Source organism: Festucalex cinctus, chromosome 12, assembly GCF_051991245.1.
Source record: "Festucalex cinctus isolate MCC-2025b chromosome 12, RoL_Fcin_1.0, whole genome shotgun sequence".
Lineage (NCBI taxonomy): Eukaryota > Metazoa > Chordata > Actinopteri > Syngnathiformes > Syngnathidae > Festucalex > Festucalex cinctus.
In genome coordinates, this window is record NC_135422.1 from 4,960,120 (window position 1) to 4,972,459 (window position 12,340).

The following is a 12,340-nucleotide window of genomic DNA, read 5'->3' on the forward strand; positions in this document are numbered from 1 at the left end:
CGGAGTTATTTGAAATCTTGTTTTGTTGGTTCATGGCAAAACTACTTTCACGTTGGAAATATTGACTTTATTTGTATAATTTTGCTAGATGAAGCTTTCGTTGGAATTTGCCTGCATTTAATGATGTGCAAATATATCAATTGAATATATTTCTCGAGTGCCCTCCTCTCTGAGAAACACCATGAGGGTCTTTCCTCTCGATGTACTGCTCCAAGCACTGCTCCAAGTCCTCCCAGTTTATTTTCTTCAATCCATCCTATCAAAACATAACATAAAAAAAACATGCTGTGACCATGATGAGGTCAACACTAAGTCATTTATTATTGTGGATTTCTCACTGACTTTGCCGTGGGTCTCTATGGTTCCATCGGGGTGTGCTGCCGCCTGCTTTGAGGGTTTGGCCTGGTTGTTTTCATTTTTCTTCAGTTTTTGGTACTCCTTCTTCACCTCTTCAATCTTCTTTTGCAAAGTCAAGACCTTTTTGTCCTGTACTACCGTGTTCTCCAATTGCAGCTTGGATTGCTTCTCCTCCTCTTTCCTGCAACACAACAAATGTGACTTATTGCTTTAAACGAGCCATTTGTTTACTCGACTGTAGGCAGCATGAAGTATAAACAGTTATGTACTGTAAAATCTTGCATTAACTCATTTGCTCCCAAAAACGTATAAAAACGTTCTATTTTAAATATTGCCATGGACCCGAAAACATATTTATACGTTTTTTTATGTTTTTTTTTAATATATATATTTTTTTATGCTAGGGCATACATAAGGCTTTGATGCAGCCTCTGACCTGAAGAGGTTGCTTTAAGCAATGGTAGTTATTACAAAAAACGGTGGCAGCAGAGTATAAGAGATCAACCAGGGCAAATAGCTCTTTTTCCCCAGTGTTTTTGTTATGATTAATGTATGTATATTTACCACAGATTTTTGTCTTTCAGGTATTTCAACACGCTTGTGAATAATAATGAAACTTAGCTAGCTATATTCTAATGGTAACTGTAATTGAAACAGATACAAAAATATTTTTTTTCCGATGAAAGAAGAGACTCTAATCTTTCTTTTGCTAGCTTCCATGTTTTTATAGCAATAAAACTTGCAAAATCTGTCAAAAAAAAAAAAATCATTAAAACAGCCGGGAGCAAAGGAGGTTGCTTCAGTCAAAATGGCTGGGAAAGAATGAGTTAAAAGCTCCTTCCCTAAAGCCCACTAAGGGACAAACGTTTGCGAGTGTTGGCGGAAGTAGCGAATGCGGGCTTCTGTCAGGGTTCGTTAGCTTTCATTCAATGTTTGCAAACATTAGCTAAATGTTCAACTACAGTTTTAATGGTTTTTATGTAAAAATGTTAAATAAGTCATAATATTCAGATAATTTCATTTGAATTAAAAACTTTATTGAAAAGGGGAAGAGACTTTTTGTTCCATCATACGTTGCAAAGGGACACTGTTAACTCATTGACTGCCATTGACGGAAAAAGACGTCAAATAATGCATTTTTGCTGGGCTGGCAGTGAATGTGTTAAACAAAATGTGCCAATATATTTTGTGATTATATTGCAGCATCTTTTTTTCCTTTTTTCTTTTTTAAGGCAAATTTTGCTTAAAAATCCATCAATTTTAGTTACATCTCATCTTAACTCATTGACTGCCATTGACGGAAAAAGACGTCAAATCATGCATTTTTGCTGGGCTGGCAGTGAATGTGTTAATTGACGCACAGGTGGACGACAAGGAAGGAGCTTGTCCAGAAGACGTGCTTTTTGTTATTATTCCTTTTGAGTGAATGTGGCCAATAAGGTAAATCATAAGTCATTTAATTTCTTAATTGTTTATTGTGAAGCCTCTTCATTTTGTGTGCTAATTGAGCTTATTTTCGCTCTTTTCGTAGTTCTGACGGCATTGTTGGTGTGTTGTTTAACATGTACAAGACATGTAGACGACATTGAATGTCTGTTGAAACCCAAGAACGAATTTGAGCCGTGATTGAACTCAAAGGGAGTAACAATAAGTATTACTTATTTGTGTGTATGTTTAGACAGGACAGATCAGTCGGTGTCACGTGATTTAGCTGACCTGCGCGTATTGGCGATCACCAGCGCTCTCGTGTGGAGGTTGATATTCTCCATGTCCTCCAAAAGCACCTTCTTCTTCTTCTGATTCTCCCTCTGGATGTAGTTCTGTTTCTTCCGCTGCTCAATCAACTCCGCTTCCTTCATGAGCAACAGACGCTCCTTCAGCTCGGCGTGGGACATCTCGACGAGCAGCTCATGACCTGCAATCTGACACAAAAAGGTAAACTATGACACGTCTTAAATCATTCTTCCCCTCGACTTACCTGTGTGTTATCAAACATGTTGTTTCGAACGTTAGGGAAACATTCCATGGCGTGGATTTCGCTGATGAGTTCCATCTTTTTGTTAAGTGCTTCCTTTGCTTCTTCTTGTGCTTGATGAACAATCTCTTGATTGTGCGCTGCAAATTCTTTGGCTACGGTGTTGCAATGAAATGGATTCGTTATGATCAGAAATCAGGTGGTGTGACGTGAAGGTGCGTACCAGCACTCTGCCTGCATTTCTTCATCCTCTCTGTAGCTTTTTGGGAGTTACTGTGACCCTCTGCCACTTGTTGTACTAAGTCTTTTTTTTCTTGTTCTTCCTCCAACTTTCTCTGGATATCTTCCTGAGTCCGCTTAACTGTCTGCAATAAAGTCAAGTCAAGCCATCTTTATTTATATAGCGCTTTCAAACAACAAAGCAGAACAACTTGAACAATGTTTGTTGTTATTCTATCCCTGGTGTTTACCCACCTCAACTCTTTTAAGATGAGCAGCCTTCTTGTTACGTTCTGTTATTTGTGCGCGGGCCAAAACGGCCTCCCAATGGCTGAGAATGACACTGGCGTGCTTCTGCTCAATCTTTGCCAAATACTGCTGATGTTCTTTCGCGCAAATTTCCTTCTCCTTCTGTAGAAAAACTGAAGGCTCGTTTGCACCCTCCACCAGACTCTCTATTCTATATAAATAGGAGAAGAAATTATTTTTGTCCAAAATCTGAAATAATCCACCACACGTCTGGTATGATATTAACTCATTTGCTCCCAAAGACGTATAAATACGTTCTATTTTAAATATTTCTGGTGTACCAAAGATGTATTTATGTTTTGTTTTGTTTTTTTGTTTTGTTTTATGCTAGAGCATAGAGAAGGCTTTGAATAAAGGCAGTTATTACAAAAACTGCCAGCAGGTGGCAGCAGAGTATAAGAGATCAGCCAGGGCGATGTTGCAACAAGTTGTTTTCCCCAGTTTTAGATTTGTGAATATTGATGAAACTAAGCTATATTCTAATGCTATTTGCTGCAAAACGGAAACAGATTGGTAGAAATTACTCCCCCCCCCCCCCCCCCCAGATGTATCAAATCAAAATCAGTCAAAATTCAGCAAAACAGCAGCGAGCGAAGGGAGTTTGTTTCAGTGAAAATGGTTGGGAGTGAATGAGTTAATGTTGCATTTAACTCATCTACTGTTAATGTCTGTTGCCAACGCACCTCTGCAGCTTGTCCTGCAGGTGGCGGTCATGTAACACCCGACGCCTCAGCATGGCTGCCCTATTGAGTTTGATTGGAACGGTGTCCTGAGAATTCTGGAAAATATGGAGCAAAATAATATTGCATTGAATACTTGCACAAAGAATCAAGTAAAACTGCTGACTAAGTAGAACAATAATGACTAACTTCTCACCTTAACAGGAGGGGGAGGTGCCTTAAATGAGTCAAAATGCAGTTCTGAGTCCAAACCTTCTCTTAACTGCATTCTCAGTCGCTGCATTCCAAATGTACATAGTGAAAAATGATCAATTGTGCAAAAAGGCATTTAGAATTTTTTTAAGACAATAGTATGTTCTATGCAGCCCCACTACTCTTAAAGACAGTATACTAGTTAATATTGCGTTATTGCAATGTCTTGTGGTAAATGTTAGGATATATGGACAGTTCATTCATGGGCATATTCCACCATGCAACTGCCACTATATGTTTTGCATTGGAAGTGGGTCCATACCTGTGTGCAATCAGTTCTTCTTGGTCTTGCAAATCCATACTGCTTCGTATTAACCTCATGCAGCAGCTCCTTCAGACAACAACAGACAAGATGTCAGTACACTTAATGGATTAATGCTTTTAATGTATCTTTTTTTTACAATTATTATGTTGTACCTCGGCCATTTCATGGTTCCTTTGCTTTATTTCTTCTAAAAACTGGATTAATTTTGGAGTCCTGTAAGTGCTGCTCGGTATCTGCAAACATTACAGGAGTGGAACATCCATCACCAACTATCATTGTGAAGCTCAATAACATGTCCTGGTTGTTTTATCGAAAGAAAAAAAAAGTATATGCATCCATGGAAGTTCACATGAAATAAATTGTACTAATAACTACAAATATGGTTGACTTGTTTGTGTTTATCCGGCAGAGGGCTGAGTTGAGGCTGACGTGAAGATGAAGGTCTATGTTTGACAAAGGAGAATTCCATAAGATCAGTAGTTTTGGGTGGGGCTTTCCGTATCCGCATCCCTCCAGACACTTTGGCAGCAAGCTTCTCCATGAGCGTCTCAATCTCAGACCGCTTCCTACAAAAGAACAAAAGTTACGAACCGCTTTGCGTTTTGTGCCTTGAGAATATTGCGTAAATGTTTGCATCGATTCCGTTTGTCACCTGAGCAGAGGGTCAATCCAGTGGTCCTTCACATACGATACATCATAAACACGATTCCACTCATCTTGTATCCAAGTGGTGAGGTTCATAAAGAAGAAACTCAGGAACTAAAATCAAGCACATTATATAATAGAACGTACACTTTGTGCCATAACTGATTATCATTTCAATGCAACAGCATTCTTACATTGTGCATGCTTTTAATATCCAGAGATCTGACAATGTCGCTGAAAGCCTTCAGTCCAAGGTCATCAAAGTGGAATATCGTGAGATAACAGATAACTAAAGACAGCAGAAATAGAACAACAATAAGTTTTTGCTATTTAAAATGGCAACAAATTGTTTAAACTTACCAACAAAATGGTTGTGATAACGTTTGGATATAAGTTTGCCACCTTGTCCAAAGAAAGGATTGATGACTATGTCCAATATCTTCTTGTACTCGATGCATCCAAAGACGAGGTCAAGAATGTACTTCATGGAATCAGGTTCCATGTCCTACAAAATGAATCCACCCATAATGATTTCCAAAGCAAAATACTACTTTTAGTTGACTCACCCATGCAACAAACTAGTCATTTTATCAACTATAAAGCTTTGACTTTTTGTACTCCTTCATGTCATGTTTATGTGTATGTTTATGACAGCTTTTTGTTGATTACATTACCACATTTCTTTACCTGCAGATCCTTAGCTGCATCTTTCATAAATTCATTCAAACTCGTTCTCCTTGCAGTGAACTTGTCGAGAAGAAAAATGGCCTCCTTCACAAGTTCTCCATTGCCTTTCGCCATTTTGCACGCTCAGCACAACATCAACACAAACTTAATGAATTCCTCAACAGTTAGAATCGAAAACGATGTCATGGTTGGCATTACACACGTAACGACTGACGGAACGTATTAAGACGTCACGCATCCAATGTCCAGGCGGTGTCCGGTACGATAAAAATAGCGAGTCGTATTACGTATACATTGTGACGTAATAGCACAACTTTGCGTTGGCATCGAGTTCATCAAATTCATTGACGCGCCATCCATATGCGTGAACGTGCATTAGTGGCACTATACACAATCTAAATGGATTATAGGATAAATGTTTTTAAATGTGAAAATTCCTAGGGTTTGTTATTTTTTAGTTTTGTTAAATAATCCGGGTTGACTGACGCTTGTGACAGCGAATGCATCACGACATGAGAACGCTGTATACGTGCATGACGTCATCTTTAGAAGTGTGCGGTAGGCGGTCCTTTCAGGCAGGTAGTAAAGATAATAATACGTCATTATGATCAATAAGTTATACGAGACGTTCTGGGACCACTTACATCAAGTCGCCGGCGCATCAATTCGGTTAGATGGCAGACAGACAGGTAAGAGATTCGATGACTTAACGGATTTATTTATTTATTTATTGAACATGTATCGTTATTGGTCATTGCTGGCCTGGTACTAATGTCAAATTGTACTAAACATCCAGGATCCTGTCTTTCTGTATTCAACGGTAAACCAGCTGATTGGTCCAAAAAAAAGCATTTATTTTCAACAAAAAAACGTATTTTTAATCAAGTATCAATGCCAGCAACGTTATAGTAACAGACAGCGCAATTGAATATTCTTCCACTAGATGGCGGAATAACAAGCGTGTGAATTTTTTGTTTGGTGGCATGTCATGGGATTTTATTTTCATCTTCAGTTACTGTCCAGATTGTTGTGATTCTGCATTCGTAAAATGAAACAATGCAGGTTATTCGCTGCCAACACTCTACAATGCATTATTGACATTGATGGCCGTTAATAGAATGATTTGTAATGACATTTGCATTCAGGTCACTGTTTCTACATCCAATACGTGTGAATACAAAATATCAGGTGGTTAAATTTCCATCTACCCAATACAAAGTTTCCCCAATGCCCAGTAGGGAATGATGACTAAGGCGCATACTCTAAATACCTAAATACCGAATGCGCATTTTGAGGATATTTATTTTTTGGGTGTTTCCATCTGAGATACAACTTGAGAGTCTGTTCTCTCGATGTACTCTTCTAAGCTCTGCTCCAAATCCTCCCAGTTTATCTTCTTCAATTTAGCCTATCAAAACAAGACACACAAAAACAATAGTTAGGCCACATTCAACCAAGCCACTTACCAATATGGATTTCATACTCACTTTGCTGTGGGTCCCTGTGTTTGCTGCTACTTGCTTGGAAGGTTTGGCCTTGTTGCTGAGATTTTTCTTCAATTTTTGATATTCATGCTTTTTGTCTTCCAACTTCTTTTGTAGTGTCAAGCCTTTCTCCGCTCGAGTCTGCTGCAATCGAAGCTTGGCTTGCCTTTCTTCTTCTGTCCTGTCACGTAACAAAACGACACTTTATGTAATCCCTAGCTGTTGTGTACAAGTTTATCAACTCAAAATACGTCATTAACTCATTTACTCCCAATGACGTATAAATACGTCTTTTTAATGTTCTAAGTGTCCCAGAGACGTATTTATACGTTTTTTTTGTTTTTGTTTTTTAATGCTAGAGCATACAGAAGGCTTTGATGCAGCCTCTCAACTGCAAAGAATGGTTGCAGAAATGGTAGTTATTACACAAACTGCCAGCAGGTGGCAGCAGAGCAAAGAGATCAACCAGGGCCATCTAGAAAAAAAAGCTCAATTACTTACAATTTTAAATAGATTTGTGAAAACTGATGAAACTTAGCTCTCTTCTAATGCTAATTGCTGCAAAACGGAAACAGATAGAAACATACTTTTTTTTCCTGATGAAAGAAGAGACTTTAATATTTCTTTTGGTAGGTTCCATGCTTTTATAGCAATTGAATACAATATTCTGTGGGCCTTGCAAAATCAGTCAAAATCCAGTAAAACAGCCGGGAGCGAACGGGACTGCTTCTGTGAAAATGGCTGGGAGTGAATGAGTTAATTAAGCGAGATGGATCAGTCAAAAGCGTCACATTTGGCTGACCTGAACATGGCAGCCATTCCCATGACTCTACTGTGAAGATGGATGTTGTCCATTTCCTCCAACAACAACCTCCGCTTTTTCTGCTTCTCCTCTAGGATACAGTCTCGTTTCTTTTTCTGCTCAATCATATCTTCTTCCTTCATGAAGAACAGACGCTCCTTCAGCTCGGCGTGGGACATCTCTCCGAGCAGCTCGTGACCTGCGCCCTGATACAAGAGGTGAGCTGTGACACATCAACGTTTTAGCCCATTTCACACAAAGATCTTACAAAATGGCCACGTCACAATCGCAATGGACATTCAAACAATTGCTGTGCGCCGTATGGCTTGAGTGTGCCTGTTTCACTATGCTGTTATTGTTTTGTCATTTACTCACATCACTGTGTCATTTTTTTTCTCTCGATTGTGACACACACTGTCTGAATTTTATCGGATGGACTTCGACCCCCTTTCCGTGCCAATTTATACAGAACGGTGACATGGAATAATGTCTTGGGAATTCACATGTGTCTGTCCTCACACTCACCTCTGCGTCATCAAAATATTTTAGCCTAATGTGAGGAATATATTCAGTTGTGTGGAGTTCACTGATGGCTTTAAACTTCCTGTCGCGCTCTGCTTGTGCTTCCTCTTGAGCTTTTCGAAGGAGTTCTTGACTACGCTCTGAGACTTGCTTTACTGTTGTGAGGGAATCAAATATAAAGTTTTGAATAGGGAACACTATTCAATTGATCAATGTGCTTTGTGCTTTATATAAAAGGTGCTTACCGACATTTTGCTTGAAATTCCTGATCTTCTCTTTTGCTTTTTTGGGGTTCTTTATACAGCTCTCTGACACTTGTTGCACCAAATCTTTCTTTTGGTTTACGGCCTGTATTCTTTTCTGTGCTGTTTTCAGTCTCAACTGAGACTCCTGCAAGAAAGCAATGAAAAAAGACATGTAAACATTGAGCATATAAAAGCAATGTGTATTTTGTGAATGGTGAATAGTGCATCCACCTCTTGTTTTTGGCGTCTGATGGCGTTCTTTTTGCGTTCTGTTGCTTTTGTGCGGTCTATAGCAATCTCAAGATGGTTGATGACTGCGTCCGCATGCTTCTGATCAATTATTGCTGTCTTCTCTTGATGGTCTTTGTCACGCATTTCTTTTTGCCACTGAAGAAAAGGAATTGGTTCATACCCTCCTTCCACCAGATTCTCTATCCTGGCAACGAGAAAAGTATGTTGCATTTTTATTATTATAATCACGAAAATGTTTGTAGTTCTACTGTTGAATTTGCTTGTTCTCAAATATCTAATTTCCTCATATATTATTGGCTTGGAACACATGAATAAATACAGTTTGCAGGCTTTTTTCATCGTTTTAAAGTTCAACAAACAAACAAAAAAGGTCCATAATGTCCTATACAGTATCTACTCCTCTTTGAAATTCAGCTTTACAGATACCATGTCTGCTTTCCTCTATTGTGAACACATGTCAGTGCCAGAGCAGCTTGGTTGTTGTTTGTCTGTAATTATCCTGTGGTTGACTGGCCGGTAATGAATTTACCGTGTGCCCCGCCTCTTTCTCATAAGTCAGCAGGGATAGGCACAATCACCTGTGACCCTAAAATATCTTGGTGGAAAAGAATGAGGGTATAGTTGTTCATATTTTTGAGTGGAGTGGAGGCCAGTAACAGAAGTGCAGTATTTTAACTTCATATTGTATATTATTTAGATGTGCTAAGTTATGTATTGCGATGTTTACTTAGTTTGTAACGTCATTAGTCACGAACGTAGATACAACAACAAATCAAATCCTAATCAAACTTGGGTAGTTGTTGGAAAAGCGGCAACCTCTGGAGCTCTTCTTCCACTTTGCGGTCATGGAGCGCCCTCTGTCGCAGGATTGTGGAACTGTTGAGTTTCACAGGCCACGTTTTCTAACGCAAATATAGATGCAGCAAGTTAATATTCATGATGCAGAATTTAAATTCTAGCCACTAATGATGCAATACTCACCTTATTAGTTGGACAAGGCTGACTTTTAAAAACGGAATTGAACTTGAGTTTTGAGTCCAACTCTTCTTTTATCTTGGCAATCACCTTCTGCATTACATATTTGCATGATAAGTTATGTTTAATAGTTTCTCCCTCCACTACTGAAATTAGAAGCTCGTCCATACCTTTGTGCGGTCAGATTTTTGTGGTCTTGCACATTTGAATGGTGTCAAATTAGCATCAGACAGCAGCTCCTTTAGCGACAAACAGAAAAGATGTCAATAAGATTTGATACATTTTTGAGATAATGGGAAATGTGCATTACCTCTGTCATGTGTTGGTTCTTTTGCTTGAGTTTGTCTAATATCTGAACCTCTTTTGGAATTGTGTACATGCTGTTTGGTACCTACAAAAGTCACAGGACTGGTAAACACATCACAAACTCATCAATGTGAAATTCAATAACCGTTTTTGAGTATTATAAAAATGTAAAAGTGAATGTAGTGAATACAGTAATATATTTCTTACTGGCATGTATTTTTCTGGTGGAGCGCTGAGCTCAGGCTGTTGTCGACATGGTTTTGGTTTACGATTACAAAAAGAGAACTCTACAGGTTCTGTGGTTTGGGGCGGAGATTTTGGCATCTCACCAGCTCCAAGCTTCTTTATGAACGTCTCAATCTTAGAGCGCTTCCTAAATGACAAAAGACTTTTAAAAACTGCAAACATATTCTTGATTAGAGGTTTTCCTTGATTGTTTTAGCACCTTAGCAATGGGTCAATCCAGTGTGCGTTCGCATATGGGGCATCATAGATGCAATTGAGCTCATCTTCTATCCAAGTGGGAAGGTTTCCAAAGAAGAATTTCAGGAACTACAAAAATAGTACACGTTACAAAATGCACAGAACAGATTGGACCTTGTAGTGCAACAATATTCTTACCTTATGCATGTTATCAATGTTCAGAGATTTAACAATGTTGTTGAAAGTCTTAAGTCCAAGGTCATCAAAGTGGAATATAATGAGATAACAGATCACTGAAAACAATAAAAATACAATTTAGTTTAGTTTTAGTGTTTTTTTTTTTTTTTTTTTTTTTTTTTTTTTAATATTCAAACTCAAACGACCAGTTGAATTAACTTACCAACAAACTGGCTCCGAAAATGTGTTGGTAGATGTTTGCCATCATAGCCATAGAAGGAATTGATGATTATGTCCAGTATCTTCTTTTGCTCGATACATCCAGAAACAACAACGGTCACAAACTCCTGATAGTGAGGTTCCATGTCCTGGGAAACACGCAATAACGCTAACCACGAGGAGACATATGTACTAGAATTGCTGTGTATTATATATTTTTTAGTATGTATTGTTTGTACAGTCATTTAAAATAACTAATACATAATTTGTCACCCATGCTTAAATGTTGTAGCCTACACTTAACGACTTGTTTTTAATTATTTTGGATCAGTTTATTATTTTTCTGTTCTAAGTTCCAAAAATATGAATGTCCATATAAGTGGTGTGGGGTGAAATCTTTATAGGAGCCAAAAAAAAAAAAAAAAAAGATGTTCAACTATTAACTAAGAGGCATCATCAACGAGAGCAAGCAATTGTCAACGCTTTAGATTGGTCAATCGTTTATTTAAAATGTAAATATTTTTAAATACAGATGCACATGTATGGACTTGTGAAAAACTTTACCATAATTGATTCTTATCATATTGGCTTACCGTCAGATCTTTTAAAGAATCTTCAATAAAGTCGTCTATAGTCTTTTTGCTAGCAGGGAACTGATCAATCAGCGCAGCGGCCTTTTTCACAAGTGATCCATAGTTTTTTGCCATTTTACTCCAACATAAAGAGCTGTTAAAAACGTAGGATTGAGAGGCGCCAAACAATGTATATTTACATTAAATACAACCGTGTCTTTAAAAAAAGAAAAGCCCACTAGATCTGAAAGCCGTTCAGTTTGCTTGTTTTCCTTTCGTTGCCAGGGTGACGGGTTGCATAGAGACAATCTTAGACGAACCTCAGAAAACACATGTAAGGAAATTTTATTACTTATACAAATTCAGACCCTTTGAAAATCTTGTAACATTCTAATCATTTCACAATTTTAATGCATCGGTTTTTGGATTGATGTCAACATTCTCTACCATAACAAAAATTACGTCATGTGTTGTGACGTGGAGGTGATGCCTTCCAATTCAATTGGAATTTAAAATGCTTGAATTAACCTCAAAAATGCCACATCGCCCTGCTAAACAAAGGAATTCATGTGCAATGGAATGCTGGAAGAAGCCGCAATTTTATTTAGAGAAAAGCTAGGTGCCTTCACTTTCCTGGGCCTTTAGGAGAGAAAAGCTGATTACTAAAAACACATGCGAACGGGTTTTGACCACTGAGTCTCACAATGTATCGTCTGTCTGCTTAAATCTGATTAAACTAATCTGATTTTCCTCGAGCCTATACTGTACACAAAAACATTGTCTCAGCATAGTGTTCACACATAAATAATTAAAATTTCATATAGTTACATGGAAAAAAGTGCATGAATTTCAACACACTTCACCGAAATTTAACCGCAAAGTATTGTTGTTCGCACACGCATGAATTCAAATCAAAAACGGTTTTGCCCGTCACAACTGAACGCATTTAAAATATGTGCAAAATAGGTTATAAT

At 38.1% G+C, this 12,340-nt stretch overlaps 1 protein-coding gene and 1 long non-coding RNA gene across 3 annotated transcripts; one reads left to right on the forward strand and one right to left on the reverse strand.

Annotated features, from left to right (window-relative positions):
- Window positions 1–79: 79 nt before the first annotated feature.
- Window positions 80–11,793, reverse strand: cfap99 (cilia and flagella associated protein 99). 2 transcript variants are annotated; one of them, XR_013287714.1, is made up of 16 exons: window positions 11,388–11,793; window positions 10,799–10,943; window positions 10,597–10,691; window positions 10,421–10,527; window positions 10,183–10,348; window positions 9,980–10,060; window positions 9,840–9,908; window positions 9,676–9,762; window positions 9,511–9,596; window positions 8,674–8,878; window positions 8,443–8,587; window positions 8,201–8,352; window positions 7,676–7,881; window positions 6,877–7,054; window positions 6,034–6,797; window positions 4,965–5,207 (listed from the first exon to the last, which is right to left on the reverse strand). XR_013287714.1 is itself a non-coding variant. In XM_077539921.1 (15 exons), the coding sequence occupies exons 1-15, from the start codon at window positions 5,501–5,503 to the stop codon at window positions 137–139; spliced, it is 1,986 nt and encodes a 661-aa protein (XP_077396047.1). In that variant the 5' UTR covers window positions 5,504–6,685; the 3' UTR covers window positions 80–136. The 2 variants fall into 2 exon arrangements, 1 of the variants encoding a protein (XP_077396047.1); XM_077539921.1 differs by lacking the exons at window positions 6,877–7,054; window positions 7,676–7,881; window positions 8,201–8,352; ... (9 more) ...; window positions 10,799–10,943; window positions 11,388–11,793 and adding exons at window positions 80–256; window positions 343–538; window positions 2,074–2,279; ... (7 more) ...; window positions 4,446–4,623; window positions 4,710–4,816 and having other exon boundaries at window positions 4,897–4,991; window positions 5,063–5,207; window positions 5,390–6,685.
- Window positions 5,634–8,537, forward strand: LOC144032205 (uncharacterized). The gene is made up of 3 exons (XR_013287715.1): window positions 5,634–6,078; window positions 6,991–7,081; window positions 7,771–8,537. It is a non-coding gene; the product is annotated as an uncharacterized LOC144032205 (long non-coding RNA).
- Window positions 11,794–12,340: the final 547 nt, after the last annotated feature.

Bases quoted from the DNA above. Each gene is read 5' to 3' on its own strand.
- cfap99 (XM_077539921.1), bottom strand. From the start codon at position 5,503: ATGGCGAAAGGCAATGGAGAACTTGTGAAGGAGGCCATTTTTCTTCTC. The intron at 4,992-5,062 runs GTAAGTTTAAAC...TGCTGTCTTTAG, and splicing joins TTATCACAACCATTTTGTTG to TTATCTGTTATCTCACGATA. The intron at 2,698-2,806 runs GTGGGTAAACAC...ACTTTATTGCAG, and splicing joins CTCATCTTAAAAGAGTTGAG to ACAGTTAAGCGGACTCAGGA.